This window comes from Hyalella azteca, unplaced genomic scaffold (assembly GCF_000764305.2).
Source record: "Hyalella azteca isolate HAZT.00-mixed unplaced genomic scaffold, Hazt_2.0.2 contig456, whole genome shotgun sequence".
Classification (NCBI taxonomy): domain Eukaryota; kingdom Metazoa; phylum Arthropoda; class Malacostraca; order Amphipoda; family Hyalellidae; genus Hyalella; species Hyalella azteca.
In genome coordinates, this window is record NW_025930806.1 from 33,759 (window position 1) to 49,961 (window position 16,203).

At 42.4% G+C, this 16,203-nt stretch overlaps 1 protein-coding gene across 3 annotated transcripts; it reads left to right on the forward strand.

The window, feature by feature from the left end:
• Nucleotides 1–5,480: 5,480 nt before the first annotated feature.
• Nucleotides 5,481–15,014, forward strand: LOC108673249 (serine-enriched protein). 3 transcript variants are annotated; one of them, XM_018161052.2, is made up of 8 exons: nucleotides 5,481–5,732; nucleotides 6,577–6,724; nucleotides 8,466–8,504; nucleotides 10,418–10,535; nucleotides 10,862–11,019; nucleotides 11,491–11,622; nucleotides 13,762–13,944; nucleotides 14,417–15,014. In XM_018161052.2, the coding sequence occupies exons 1-8, from the start codon at nucleotides 5,536–5,538 to the stop codon at nucleotides 14,630–14,632; spliced, it is 1,191 nt and encodes a 396-aa protein (XP_018016541.1). In that variant the 5' UTR covers nucleotides 5,481–5,535; the 3' UTR covers nucleotides 14,633–15,014. The 3 variants fall into 3 exon arrangements, with proteins under 3 accessions (XP_018016541.1, XP_018016549.1, XP_047735968.1); XM_047880012.1 differs by lacking the exon at nucleotides 5,481–5,732 and adding an exon at nucleotides 5,767–5,780; XM_018161060.2 differs by lacking the exon at nucleotides 8,466–8,504.
• The last annotated feature ends 1,189 nt before the right edge of the window (nucleotides 15,015–16,203 follow it).

Below are 16,203 nucleotides of genomic sequence, written 5' to 3' on the forward strand. Positions count from 1 at the left end.
GAGGTGGACGGTGGAGTAAGTGATGTGGACGGTGGGGTACGTAAGGTGGACGGCGGGGTACGTAAGGGCACGTGAGGTGGAGGGTGGGGTACGTGAGGTGGACGGTGGGGTACGTAAGGTGGACGGTGGGGTACGTAAGGTGGACGACGGGGTACGTAAGGGCACGTGAGGCGGTTAGTTGAGTATGTTTCGAGGACGTGATAAAGTAGACTGAGCGCTAAGAGGACATGTGTATATACGAAGGTAGATGAGTATGCCTGAGGGTAGATATGAGGGTATGTGAGGGTAGTTGTGTGTATACATGGTGCAAGCGATGGTATGTGAGTTATTAAATTGGTATGCGGAAATAAACGATAAATACGAGAATTAGAGCTGTGGGGCGGTAGACGGTGGTTAGGATAAGTAGAATGTTATATGTAATCAACACTTCCTATCATCCGGCGCACTTTTTTTACCAAGTGTGCCGCCACACGCATGCTATGCGCACAAAAGTCTCGGTTGATGCGTACAAATGCCGCGGTCCATTTAGACGCATGTTGCGTGTGCATTTTTACGCATTGCGTTACATGCACGTCATCGTATGCGTAGAATGCGTGCGCATAGCATGTGCATTTATACAGAGTCTGCGTTTATGTAGAGGATTTAATCACGAACAATTTACGCTTACATTATGTCTGTGCCTGTGCATCACCTGCACTTATGTCGAGTCTTTATTCGCGCAACGTACAGAAATAATCGTATTTTGTTCAGTAATTTTGAAATATTTCAATTCGATTTATAAAAATACAAATTGTAGTTGGTTGGTCGACCTAAGGATTTCGGAAGCGTTTGCAGACATTGGAGATTGGGGCTTGCCGTTCAGAAAGTTAATAATAATGTTTAATTCGAGAATGGCTTGGGACTCCTGCCTTACATTGCCTACATGGAATTAGTTTAATTATTTAATTATGCGCACCATCATGTCCTTATGTCATTAGTAGTCTCACTTCTAACCACTAACTACTACCATTAATTGTCCACGCAATAGTTAACAGCCACTGTCGAATTTGTCTTAATATTATGAGTTAATTTCTTGTTTAATATTTATAATGAATTAGTTGAGTATAATTGTATAGACTCAAGACCTGAGTCGTTACTTCCTGTAATTTTTTTAAGTGAAATTTCGGGGGAAACTTTACATGGAATGTTGCTGCAATTCTACGCTGGTGTAACTTGTGTGCAATTCTACGCTGGTGTAACTTGTGTGCAATTCTACGCTGGTGTAACTTGTGTGCAATTCTACGCTGGTGTAACTCAGAATTCTGTCGGGTTAAAATTTTTCTATGTAATTGCTTTGCTATTTGCGTTATTGCCATGTTTCATATCTTGTGACATTACATTATTTTTTGTACTTCATCACAATCGCGAGTATTTTCAATGTACATGACCTAGACGTCTTTACTATGACCTGCAATAATGCACATGTTTCCATTATCGTTATCCTCGATGTCTATCACAAATCTTGGCTACCTCGGCCCTTTGTCTACCTAAATTGAAAAATCTGAATTTTGTGTACTATCTTTTCGGTAATTTCAACCCATTTTCAGGCTATTTTTCAACCAATTTTGAGGATATTTTTATCTCAATTGTAAACTTCACGTTTGCACCTGCACAAACCAGCAATTTCTTGCCCATTTAATGTTAAATTAATTATAGAAGTTAAACAATTGCTAACGTTAGTTAATCAGTTAACTTCGCGGTCAAATGGCAGTTAACTGATCCTTTAAATATCAACTATTATAAAATTAAACAGTTCGCCATCTTATTTTGTATTTCGGGCCCGTGGCCCCTCTTTTGTCGGGCACGTGGCCCCTCTTTTGTCGGGCACGTGGCCCCTCTTTTGTCGGGCACGTGGCCCCTCTTTTGTCGGGCACGTGGCCCCTCTTCTGTCGGGCACGTGGCTCCTCTTTTGTCGGGCCCGTGGCCCGTATTTTGTCGGGCACGTGGCTCCTCTTCTGTCGGGCACGTGGCCCGTCTTTTGTCGGGCACATGTACGGCTCATATACATGCATCAATTGGTGTTTTATGACACACTTATATCTAGGCAAGTGGGTCACAAAAATTGAACTCTGACCAATGCATCGTAGTGCGCAGGTTTTGCTACTTTCATTGAAATATAACAAAGGAAGGCACGAGTCTACTGTTCATTATCCTACTTCTACGTTGTTACTTCTACGTTACTTAACATCCACGATGGAGAGTAAGTGTGTATCGTTTGCTAATTCTCATTGAAAAAATAGATGAGCGAAGTGTAGTGTATAGAAATCGATAGTTTTATTTTTGAATAACCCATATTTTTCCTTGGAATTGGGCGACATCGCTTAATAAATTTACGTCGCGTGAATATTAAGTCCTTAGTCATTAATTTCCTTCAAGCTCTATGTTTTTAAAACGGTTTCTTTTTTATTTTCTGGACAATTTTTATAATATGCATTATTTCTTCTTAGGTGACAATTATTGATAAGATTTGCTTATCAACAGATCCTTTAGTTGTCATAATTATTATTGCTTTATTCATACTTTGTAGCGTATATCTAATCAAGAGTTGCCAGTAACCATTCGATAAAACTCATTTGATCGAATCCACTTAAATTGCAATCTCAGTGCATTTTACGTCCGTCTCAATCCTCGCTCTGTGTGTTTGCCCCCATATTTGAATCTGTGACAAGATAAACACGATGCGTGCTGGCAACAGTGATCAATGTATAGCCCTGGGCCAAATTCCTTACAATAAACTTAGGATGATACGAGGACATGTAATAATCAACAGGATGCGGAGCCTACGCATGAATAGTCGCCGTCCGACCAACGCCAGCTTCACCCCAAGGTGAAGCTACGTCGCGTGTACACGTGTATAGTTGAAATAAACTTCATTTGTCATGAAATTACTGTGTTCGGGAGTTTCGTAACGCTTCTTTGTGTCTCATGATTGTGCTTCTGAATCAATGCATTAATTTATCGCACGAATACATAAACGAAAAATTAACAGTCATACTCGTCTCTATTATTAGTTGCTTATAGCAATTTATTTATTAATAATATATTTTTTTTATTTTAATAATTTGCATTAAATTTAAAAAACAGCGAACAGACAAGACTAACATGGAATAATAAATAATAACAAATTACTACTTCCGTTAACAAAATGTCACAATTGAAACCGTAAAATACGTTTTCTTTGATGAACAAACGTACACAGAAAATTTCTCGGGCTGACTACACAAGATCTGGGAGGGACAGCAACAGCCTGTTGCTGCTGTGGTCGATATCTGCTCTCAGCTCTCTGAATCCTTCTCTCCGTAGAGAGCTTTGAGTCTCTTGCAATCCTCTTCTACCTTCAAATTCTAGTTCAGTGTTATAATTATTGTATTGTTCTCATGAGTTATATGTAATGGAACTCGCGTCTTGGCGACACTCTATATACCTATATATTTACATGACGTAATTTCGATCCATGTCGCACATTCGGCTGATAATTTTCGATGGCGCAAATCGGAAATCCTGGGAGGAAAAATTGTTCACGAATGGATGAAGAGGAACCAAGGACAAATTACTTTCTTGGATGATGCACTTAGCGGAGAGATTCTCAATTTGTCAATATTCATAAAAACAGTTTGAGTGTCGAGGAGGAAATCTAATAAAATAATCTATTCGTTTACGACAAAAAGTTTCCACCAAACAGGCAGAATGATCGAAAGGCAATCTGCTAAACAGGAAATTTGATGCCTGGTTAATTCACAGAGCAATAATGCCGAAGGATGGACACTTATCCATAGAATATGTGGATGTGAGGGACATTGTCAACTGAACACAGCTGGCAACGAAGAGAGCGGCGCGGCTTCAGTGAAGTGAGTGAACAGCGAACAGTGATGGCCTGGCCGTCATAGTGTGAGGTGGTGTCGAAATCGTCTTTCTGAACGCACACTTCCCCATGTTATAAAGCGAAAATAAATAAAAATTATGATCGATTGATTGCGATGAATTTCGAGTTTGGCTGATAAACTTTGTAAAGGAACAAAAGTTTGGGCGAAGAGATTGTTACAAATCTTCATGTGATGCATTAGGTATAACTTTAGTGTAGGTATATAGATTAACCTCCATACCTCACACGACCTTCTATCCCTCGCACGACCTTCTATCCCTCACACGACACTTCTATACCTCACACGACCCTCTATCCCTCACACGACCCTCTATCCCTCACACGACCGTCTATCCCTCACACGACCCTCTATCCCTCACACGACCCTCTATCCCTCACACGACCCTCTATCCCTCACACGACCCTNTATCACCACCACTCACGCGCCTTCACCACCGCCACTCACGCACCCCTATCACCACCACTCACGCGCCTTCACCACCGCCACTCACGCACCCCTATCACCGCCATTCACGCACCCCTATCACCACCACTCACGCTGTCGTGAGTGGTTCACTGTGTCCAGTACAGTGCGTCACTGTGCGTCATTTCCGCACGTCTTCTCCTCAATAAGTTACCGCCCTCTAGCAGCGCTTCATTAGCTGCGTAATGGCAGGCAGAAGGCTAGGGCATGAATAATGAATATATTATGAAATAATTTATTTGGCAGTATAGAAATATATTATAATCGCTATTTAATAATCTGAATGAAATTTGGCTTTCAATGGGGTGAGGAAGCCGTTTAATTGTCCACAGATAAATAAGTTTCTTCTATCATGGTGAAGTAATGTGATAATTCACATGCGTTTTTATTATGAAGTCATGCGCATGAGATAAATGGTTGCGATGTCGGTGAGAAACAAAGCTGAACGTTCATTCCACTATACGTGGAAATTTGTTATGTAATTAATGAGATAAACTTGAGACACAGAGTGGATAAAACTGAAAAAAGGATAAGTAGTGCGCAGAAAAGAAGCGCGTAAAAGTGAAGCGTTGGTAGAAACAGATTTCAGTGGCCTTCTGATGGAGGTTTATTGGGAGGAGTTGAGGAGCTTGCTTGTGAAGGACTTGAAGTGGACGAAAAAAAAGTTCCTGCAAGTTGAACATTTGAGACTTGCCCCGGCTCAGTAACCGACACCACCCACTCCTGCACAGTGTGACGTGCCCACCACTGATCTGCACACTCGTCATCTCAACCTGAATCTTCACCCATCGCTCATCCATACACCCGCGACTACTCTCTTCAGCCACTTCAGCTACCACTACCACTCACCCATACACCCGCGACTACTCTCTTCAGCCACCACTCACCCATACACCCGTGACCACACTCTTTACCCACCACCAACTAACTATCTGCCATAATAATACCAACAGTCCACAACCACTACACTAACCACCCCCCCACTATCACTAACCACCCCCCACTATCACTAACCACCCCCACTATCACCCGCCCTCACCACCACCACTGCAGTAACTACCACCACCTGCACCACCATTTTCACCACCTCCATCACTCACCACCACCTCCACCACCACCACCACCACCACCAACATCACCCGCCGCCGCGATGTTTTCGGAGGCGGCGCTGCCGGCGGAGGCGCTATGCGAGGAGCCTGACTTCACGACCTTCGAGAACAGGAGCGGCCTCACGGAGGACATGAAGTTCCTGGCCTCAATGCCTGAGCTCTGCGACGTCACCTTCCTGGTGGGGGACACCCGCGAGCCTGTGTGTGCTGTCAAGGCCGTGCTGGCTGCCAGGAGCAGGTGGGTGCTGGCTGCCAGGAGCAGGTGGGTGCTGGCTGCCAGGAGCAGGTGGGTGCTGGCAGCCAGGAGCAGGTGGGTGCTGGCAGCCAGGAGCAGGTGGGTGCTGGCAGCCAGGAGCAGGTGGGTGCTGGCAGCCAGGAGCAGGTGGGTGCAAAAATAGAATACAAAGGCCAAAACAATGTTATGGTAATTATAGCGTGACCGGAGTTTTTTAATTTCAAATACAGATTCTAATATTGCATCTAACGCCTTGAATGCAATAAAGACAACGACACACATCGCCGATTTACCAGCAAACAAAACACGGTAACGAAGACTGTCTTATGACCTCAAAAACAACAACACGATAACAGAAACAGCAATACTGGACAAGCCTGGCTATAACATAACACGCTGTTCTCACAGGGTGTTCCACAAGCCCTGATCACAAGATAACACGCTGTTCTCACAGGGTGTTCCACAAGCCCTGACCACAAGATAACAAGCTGTTCTCACAGGGTGTTCCAAAAGCCCTGACCACAAGATAACACGCTGTTCTCACAGGGTGTTCCATATAAGCCCTGGCAACAAGATAACACGTTGTTCAAGGTGTTCCACAAGCCCTGACCACAAGATAACACGCTGTTCTCACAGGGTGTTCCACAAGCCCTGACAACAAGATAACACGCTGTTCTCGCTGTTCTCACATGGTGTTCCACAAGCCCCGGCAACAAGATAACACGCTGTTCTCGCTGTTCTCACATAGTGTTCCACAAGCCCCGGCAACAAGATAACACGCTGTTCTCGCTGTTCTCACATAGTGTTCCACAAGCTCCGGCAACAAGATAACACGCTGTTCTCACAGGGTGTTCCACAAGCTGCTCTACGCCGCCTACTCCCCCCAGAAAAAGAAGGAGGCCACGACGAGGGAGAACAAGATCAAGATGTTCCTGAAGAGGTCGTCGGAGCCGCTGCTCAACCTGCAGGGCTCTGGTCAGCCCAGCCGACCAGGGGTGAGCACTGCATACTTTAGGACGTCTACAAAGTAAAAAGAATTTCAATATACAAAATATTTCTGTATTATATACATACTGTTTATACACAAGGTTACATTCTTATGCACGTGTTACATTTTGTTGAAGCATTTTTATTAGTTTTTAGCGCATTTTCTCACTTATGGAAAAAATTGCCCTATTGCGCTCGTCATGTCCGTCTGTCTGTCCGTCTGTCCTTGACTTCATGTATTCGTCGACGAGCAAATTTCTTGACTCTGTCACTCACTGCAGTGAGAACTGAGTTATATTTTTTTGCTTCTATTGTTTCATATATGTTTTTTGTATTTTGATATTTTATACCGTGAGTTTGTCAAGCTCCACTGTTTACAATGTTTGTAGATCCATTATTTACATTTTTAAACAACACTGAAATCTATTATCATCTATGTAGGTCTCTGCAAGAAATTGCCTACGAAAGTTCAGGTTTAGTCTGCGATTTTTTATCAGAAAATGAAGTCATATGTCATAAATATTAGAATACCTACTGTAAGTCATACAGCTCGTTCATGCTTTTATTTTAACCTTGAAACATTAAAAATGAGAGCTCCTAGCATAGATTGTAAAGATAGATCAGCGGTAACTTCTCTACTAATATTTTCCGTAGTAATTACTGTAAAGTTTTGGAACGATTTTAGAATTTTAAATAATTTATAATCTGTTTATTCCGACTTCATTGCTATACATTTAGTGAAACCGCTTCTAGTATCGCCAGAAAGAATTCGATTCAATTCCGATGTGAATAGGAGAGTAGAACTAAGTCAACGGTAGATTGACCAATGTAATGACCAGACGTTTCAATAAAGGTCTCATTCACATTTTTACTCATCATTCATAACGAGTTGCACAGAGTGTACATTGCACAATTAAACTATTTTTCACTTCATTCCGAAAATACAAATCGTTGTCTTCGTCGAACCAAGTATTTACTTTTAGCTACAGTTCCACTTCCATGTGTACAATAATATATTTGCGTCCACCTTTAAATGACTTTATTATTTGTTAATTTATTTTAAATTAACTCCGTTCAGTTAGTCTCCCATATAGCATGTACACTTTGTACAGTACTTCAAGTCTTTTTATAATTTAACATTGTTTACCTACATCTTGATCTTGTTACTTTTTTATGAATCCCTTTTTTAAAATTTAATAAATAGCGTTAACTATTAAATTTTCATGCTGCGGGTAGTTACCGAGTTCAATGAAATGCACTAACATTTAATTTTTGTATATAAATATATAAATTCTATTTCTTCAAATTCTATCATAAATGTAATAAATTATGTTAATATTGTTGAATTACTGAGCACTTGAGATGAAAATAGATAAAACCTCCGAGCAAATTATTATTTTTGCTTTCAATGCAGTTTAAATTAAATAAAATAATGTACAGATTATTATTTCCTAAACCCCCAACGCAACGAAAAGCTTGTTTACTTACGTATAAAATATGCTAAGTTTAATACTCGACCACATCGAGAGGACGCCATGTCGGATGTTTTCTTCAACTCGCTTGTACGTCAGTCCACCCACCGTTATTTGTTCCCTTATATATATGACGCACAGAGATGAACCATCCTACTGCAAATTGATATGACTCGATTAAAATTCACTGATGCTTCTTGTTTACAACTCCCTATAACAGTAGAGTATTGTTAACCTCGTTTCAACATGTTTACAACTCACTATAACTTGATTGCAGCGCTCGGCATACTCGAACAAGTTGGACACCATCCCCGAGGTAACCCCAGCCAGTTGAACCCTCTTTTCTGAACCTTTTCAAGCCCTAATTTAATTAAACAGTTATTCCTTCAGGACAGAAGTCTTACTTTTCTCAATTCTCATTACAAATCCCAGCCAGGATATTGCCGTCTTAGCGATTGCTTCTTCTTCGTCGCTCCAGGTTCGCCTGTGGCTCTCAATAAGGTTCTGGGGTTCAGATGGGGTTCAACCCCACAAGTCCAAGCAAAGAAAACGACCATGAATATAAAACAAGGATCATCAACATGAACGTTCTTTGCGGAAAGTTCATTATTATAATAACTACTAATCAAAATCACCATTATGAATTAGCAGCTTTGTACTGAACTTCCTTGCTTGGACATCAAATTCCATCGTAATTCGCTTCTATTTATTGCATTAAACTTTTCTTCTTTAAATTATCATATATGCATCAAGTGTCCTTGTTTGCGACGTGTGAATAACGTATACCAATACACTTGCACATTGCACGACTTTGCGCACACGTAACTATCGCTTATCTAATGTATATCACTTGTCTTCGTATAAATAGCATTTCAGACATCTTCCTTCTCTAACGTTTCCCTATCGTATAACTGAATTCCCGCACTATATGCACCGCTAGACGCATCTCGTCTCCTCTAGTTCATAATTGAATGCTTCTAATATTTACCATTAACTCTTGACTGAAATCTGTCCCGTTACTTTTAGCCTGTCTTTCGTGCGCCTATAAAAGACCCATTTTCAGCTATTGAAAATTGAATAAAACGTGCTGCTTGCAGTTTACAGTGTCAACTTAGCTGTATGTGATCGTGGCGTATTTCGCGATTTTTCTGCTAGATAAATGATTAGAAATAATCTCTAGTACACTCTAAAATTGTCCTATACTGTCCGGCATCTGCTAATATCCGATAAAGTTTGATATATCCTAATAACTTTTCTTGTCTGGTCTAAAATCCAGGCCGCGGCGCTCGTAATGCAGTAGAGGCGATAATGAGCGCAGAGCGGACGGAGTTGCGCCTTCATGCAAAGAAATGAGTACGATTTGTCCACATAGAGACGCACTTATAGCAAATTTGTGGTTCATCCTGATCCAGTTTGCTCAGGATAAAAGGCGTATCATTGCTACGTGTTGAAAGTGTGTTAATATTGGGACAACGTGATCGATTCGTTTTTCTGAGTTTACGTCAACTACTTGTACTTTAAATGCAACGTCACTCTACGTAATTAATTCACGAGCTATTTTTCAAATCACCAGTGCCGCGGCCTGTAGAATTGACATCGCACTCTCTTATACCATCAAATATAATCCAATAATATAATCTTTTAAAAGTATGTGTTGCTAATGATCATCTAATATCATCCATGAATGTGAAATATCACTATATATAAAATAACATAATCTGAATTGGCTTCATATTGTAATCATGAAACATTATCTAACCCCGTTTTTCTTCGTATTTTATTTAGACTTCATCTGTCATCCTTTAACATTTCAAATCATCTCCTACCTCCACATCATCCTACCAAATTAATTAACCTTTGGTGAAATGCGCGTCTTAATTATAATTTTTCTAATTATATTCGTATATGGACAAAGTATAGTCAATTTATAGAAGATAACCGTTGTTTGAAGACATTTAGAGTTTTGGTTATTATGCTCCACCGTTACTGTGGGTACCATTAAGACAGTCAACCAAAGTTGCTGGTCTAATTCAGGCCAGGAAAAATAAGGACGGGCGCTTCACGAAGCATACGTTGTGGTTCAACAACAGAACTTTGCATGAAAGCCTATTGTCAAAGTCATCGTTCAACTGTGATAGAAGAATCCTGACAAAACATTGCACAACATCGTAGTTCGTCACGTTAACATCTTGCTGTACCATCACACTCATATCTAAAGTTCCCATGCAGCCGCAGGGCAACGTGCACCAGACGCTCATTATCGAGGAGTTTGAACCTGACGTCTTCAGGCAGCTCATAGAATACATCCACACAGGCTGTGTGACTCTGCAGCCCAGGACTCTGCTAGGTGAGGTTCTGGCAGTCCAGGAATCTTCTAAGTGAGGTTCTGTGTGGTGCACAGTCTGCAGCTCAGGGTTTTGCTGAACGAGTGCATGAGAACGACCATGCATCATGAAATTCCGTGAATTATTGTGTGTTTTGGATAAACAATATGTGTGATTGCGCTGCCTACAACCCCTTTGGGCGATTGTATGTGTCACTCTGCAGTTAGATCATAAACTGCAACGCCTCGGCTTCGAGAAGCTATGCAGCTCTAATCAGAAGCTGGGGCGGCTCTAATCAGAAGCTGGGGCAGTTTTCTATATTGTTTGAGTCATAGCAACGCCCCCGCAGGTCTCATGAACGCAGCGGACTACTACGGCCTGGACGAACTGCGGCGCGCTTGCTCAGGCTTCGTGCAGTGCTGCATCAACGTGGACACCGTGTGTGCCTTGCTGGCCTCCGCTGAGCGATACATCCAGTACAAGTGTACCAAGTCCATGGTGCAGAAGGTGAGTGCAGTTTGTCCTGTACAAGTGCACCAAGTCCATGGTGCAGAAGGTGAGTGCAGTTTGTCCTGTACAAGTGCACCAAGTCCATGGTGTAGAAGGTGAGTAAAGTTTGTCCTGTAGAAGTGCACCAAGTCCATGGTGCAGATGGCGGGTGCAGTTTGTCTAGTACAAGTGTATCAAATGTGTTGTGCTAAAGTGCAGTATGTACATAACACTGCATTTCAGTTCGCATCATTCAGTGCTACCCGTTCTTGTGCTTCATTCAACGATATAGGAGTGAACCAAGTTAATTTGGTTTCCTGTAGATCGTGGACCGAACAATTCAACTTCGGTTATGGTGCATCATGTGCAATCTATGGGCTTCCATACGCCACATCACCTTCTCCCACATAACCTTTTCCTTCCCCTCCAGGGAAGAGTACTCCGTCTTCTTCCCTCCACAACCCCTTCCGTCACCCTTGGCTTCCGCAGGTGCTGGAGTTTGTAGACGAGCACGGCAACGAGGTCTTGAACTTGGGGTCATTTACGCTGCTGCCCCAGCACGTGGTGCGCCTCATCATGGCGAGGGAGGAGCTCAAAGCGGACGAGTTCACCAAGTTCCAGGTGGGTTTATGGGAGCCTGACTGGCCTTGGTGCTGCTGTGTTGAGGGCAGGAAGGCTTAGTGGTTCTGTACTGCAAGCAGGAGCACCTTGCTACTAGCCCCTAATGGCCTTGAAATATGTCCAGAGGAGCTCCCTTGTGAGCGCAGCTTCGTTACACGTAACTATACCTATGTTCCTGTATACCAGTGGTTCCCAAACTTTTTCAGGCTGGCGCCCCCTTTGGCTCCCTAGTGAATTTCTAGCGCCCCCCACAGACATACGCCTCTTTCTTGAAATTTAGTACGTTGAAATTTTAAAAGATAAAGGTTAAACACAAATGTGTATATCACAAATAGAATTCCATTTAGTGAACCAATATGTTCTTCAGCTGTTTTAACTGTTTCAGCACTAGAAACCTAGGACGTCTCGGGCGAATTTAGGGCCGGACTCGTGGCTGGTCTAACGACCAATCTCCAAATTCAATTATCAAGTAATATCTCCCAAACTAATGAACGCAGCTCTGTGAAACTTGGAACATATATTCATCAAAACCTAACGGTGATGTTTAGCTCGTAATTATTTTTTTATTTTACCTTCATTCGTGAGTTACGCGTACATTGCGAAACAGGCCGAAATTCGCAGTGATCAAAGAATTTCTCCCAAACTATTGAACAGTTTTGAACGAAATTTTGAATATACATTCCTAACTACCAGACGGTAATTTTTTAGCTAATAAGTTTTTTTCGGTTTTACCTTCGTTTGCGAGTTTTTTTTTTTCATTTCACAGTCATTCCTGACTTCACACTTCCTTATATTCGACCGGTATCGCCTGGTAATTTGTCACTTAAATTCGCGGCGATCACGAAATTTCAAATCCAATTTCAAGGAAAGTTTGTATATAAATACCTAACCTCTCAACGGTGATGTTGAGCTCGTGACGATTTTTTTATTTTGCTTTCGATCGCGAGTTATACAGATATAGGAGGAACGACCGGCTTTTCTACCGGCCGGTGTAACCAAGAGCCTTATACGTATAGCCGTATAACTCGCAAACGAAGGCAAAACGAAAAAATTTTAAACATCACCGTTGCTGAGGTGAGATATTTAAATACTAAGTTTCGTTCAAAACTGTTCAGATGTTTGGAAAAAATTTCTTGATGACTGCGAATTTAAGCATGTATTGCTGTTTAAATCACGAATGAAGGTGAAATAACGAAAAAAAACTCGCGAACGAAGGCACGATCGAAAAAATTTTTACGAGCTAAACATTACCGTTCGGTAGTTGGAATGTAAATTCAAAATTTCGTTAGAATCTGTTCAGTAGTTCGGAAGAAATTACTTGATCACTGAGAAATTCGAGCCGTATTAATAATAATAATAGCGGTTTCAGCGTTTATTAGGCCGTAGGCTTAATAAACGCTTAGGCCGTAGGCTTAATATTCAGCTTGTTGAGGTCTCGAACTCAAAACTCACTGATTAAATTCTACCGTGCTTGACCGCCCGGCCTCCCTGCCGATTCTGACCAGAAACTGGCGCACAGAGCTGGGATCGAACCCGCGCCTCTCTGCGCCAATCTTGGTACTCTGAACTGTAACCACTGGGCCACCCTGCCATATATAACAATGGCAAAAACAAACGATGGCAAAATTCAAACAATTTTCACGAGCAAAACGTTATCGTTAGGTTCTAATGAATACGTGTACCAAGTTTCATCGAGTTAAGTTCATTAGTTTGAGAGATATTCCTTGATCATTGAATTTGAAAATTGGCCGTGAGACCAGCCGCGAGTCCGGCCGTTAATTTGTCCTAGACGTAAACCCAGGAGAGGTAAAAAACAGATCTGGGTGAAAAAACCATCGCTGGGAGTCATTTGCTGCGCGGGTTGTGTACAAATCGTCAAACAAACGTTCGAACTTCTGACATTGACTTCGGGCTATCGCCCCCCTTATCGCCCCCCTACCGCCCTCTTCTTCCTTACCGCCCCCCAAAATCTTTCCACCGCCCCTAGGGGGGCGATACCGCCCACTTTGGGAACCACTGCTGTATACAGTATATGCTTGAAGTAGGTAGGTAGGAGGCAATGCATTTCTGTACCTGCCTTTACGAGCTTGAAGTGACCTAGCGTTGTCGTACTGCTGACATGTGACTTCTTCCCACCAGGCGGGGCTGATGTGGTCCAAGAAGCACTGCGACAACCACTCCAACATTGACCTTAAGGAGACTATCGGCAATTTCCTCGAGTATATTCATTTCTACAAAATTCCTGCCAATATCCTTATGAAGGAGGTGCATCCTCTAGGACTCGTGCCCTACCACATTATCATGAACGCCCTCGCCTACCAGGTGGGGAGCGTTGAATCCTGGTGTTGACAGTTGAGGCCGGGTGTTGACAGTTGAGTCCGGGTGTTGACGATTGTGTCAATTGAGTCCGGGAGTTGACAGTTGAGTCCGGGTGTTGACAGTTGAGTCCGGGAATTGACAGTTGAGTCCGGGAGTTGACAGTTGAGTCCGGGTGTTGACTGTTAAGTCCGGGTGATGACAGTTGAGTCCGGGTGTTCACAGTTGAGTCAGGGTTAGGTCAGGTAGACGATGCTTTCTTGTTCAATTGTTCAGAATTTTATCTCTTCCAAAATGTAATTAATATTACACCAATTAATCCAATTATTATTATTAATTGGATTAATACACTTTGTGCTCATCATCTCCTTTCTTTAGTTAAGCTTGTTAAGTAAGTTTGTTAAATGTTGTTACTCGTACAAGTTATCTGAGTAACTATAACTCATACAAGTTTGTTGAGAAAAAATATCTGGTGCAGGCTGACCCCGGCAGCGTGGACCCCAACAAGTTGTCCCCCAACAGGCCCCGAGGGGGTCACCAGGGGCGCTCCATGTCCGTGCAGTCCTCCTCCCTAGACCCCCTGGGCTCCAACGGCACCCTGTCCTCATCAGCGTCCTCTGAGATGGACTCAGGCAGACACTCCTCCGAGGGCGCCATCGATGGACGGGCCTCCCCCAAGGAGAAAGACTCCTAGGGTGTGGAGGGTCCTCCCCAAGGAGAAAGACTCCTAGGGTGTGGACGGGCCTCCCCAAGGGGAAAGACTCCTAGGGTGTGGACGGGCCTCCCCAAGGAGAAAGACTCCTAGAGTGCGGACGGGCCTCCCCAAGGAGAAAGACTCCTAGGGTGTGGACGGGCCTCCCCAAGGAAAAAAGACTCCTAGGGTGTGGACGGGCCTCCCAAAGGAGAAATACTCCTAGGGTGTGGACGGGCCTCCCCAAGGAGAAAGACTCCTAGGGTGTGGACGGGCCTGCCCGAATTAGAAATACTAATGGCAGAAGATTTATTAGAGGGTGGACGTGCCAACTCGTCCAACCAGGGGCCGGATTATCAAAACTTCGTAACTTTTTGTACTTACGACAAAAAGTTACGTGTTACGTAAGTACGCCCTAATTTTCGCATTATCAAAACTTTCGTACGCGAGACAGCTAAAAGCGTATTATCAAAACCATCTGGCTAACTGACCAATCAGAGGCTTTGGATTTTCTGTTCCTGTACTTCTGTAACCTCCACTCGACCAGTGCGCAGTGCGCTTGGACGAAAGTAGGATATGTGGTGTCAGCGGCATTTGCGGTGCCTGACCAGCAGGGTGTATTTGTATAAATGAGCGAGACGTTATCCAAATAGCAATGCTCTTGTTGTTGCGATCATTAACCGAAATTTCTTGCAATAAGGGCGAATAAATGCATTATTCCCATTAAAAATTAGAAGATTCTTTTTAGAAGGTTACAAAGAATTTAGAAAATTTCGTGAGTTGGAGTTGCAACTGTCATAAAAAGAAATAAATTTGTTTACAGAGAACTAGAAAAATTGTTAGCTTGTCAACCTCAATATAATTTTGAATCAAAAAGGCGTTAAGATATTGTTCAAGTAAATTATCATAAAACTCTTAGATTTGAATATCAACATTTGCTTGTAAATTATAGCACAAAAGGCAATTGACTTTTTTATCCCAAAAACACCGCTTAGCACGATCACATACATATTATGCCTATGTTAAATTATTAGCAAAATTCTATCATAATTCACCGTGTTGCAAGTAAATCAATAGTTTTATATTGCTTAAGCACACTCAAAACTTGTACCTAACTCCACTTACGACATCTCCGAGCAGGCGTACAGTTTCGTTACGTAGCTTCCCTCGCAAATGTTTTGTAAATACCACCGCTAAAGTTACGTCATCATATCAGCACTTACGCCACACGCAAGTTGATTTTGCGTACCTACGAAGTTTTGATAATACGGTCCCAGGGTTGGACGACAAAAATGAATAATTAATTGGAAAGATTGGACGATTAGATTGAAGAAAACAAATAACAAAGAAAAAAATAAATCAGTACTCACTGTAGTGAGTGACAGAGAGCGCATTTTCTCGTCGACGGAAACGTGAAGTCACGGACGGACGGACGGACAGACGGACATGGCGAGCACAATAGTGCATTTTTTCATAAATGAGAAAATGCGCTAATAAGGATAACTAGAGTGTGTAAATGAAGAGATAATTAAGAAATAGTAAAACTAGTGGCGCGGAGAAGCTTGTTATGAAAA

Coding starts and splice junctions, on each gene's coding strand:
- LOC108673249 (XM_018161052.2), top strand. CDS start 5,536: ATGTTTTCGGAGGCGGCGCTGCCGGCGGAGGCGCTATGCGAGGAGCCT. Junction 5,733..6,576: donor GTGCTGGCTGCCAGGAGCAG/GTGGGTGCTGGC, acceptor CTGTTCTCACAG/GGTGTTCCACAAGCTGCTCT. Junction 10,536..10,861: donor GCAGCCCAGGACTCTGCTAG/GTGAGGTTCTGG, acceptor ACGCCCCCGCAG/GTCTCATGAACGCAGCGGAC.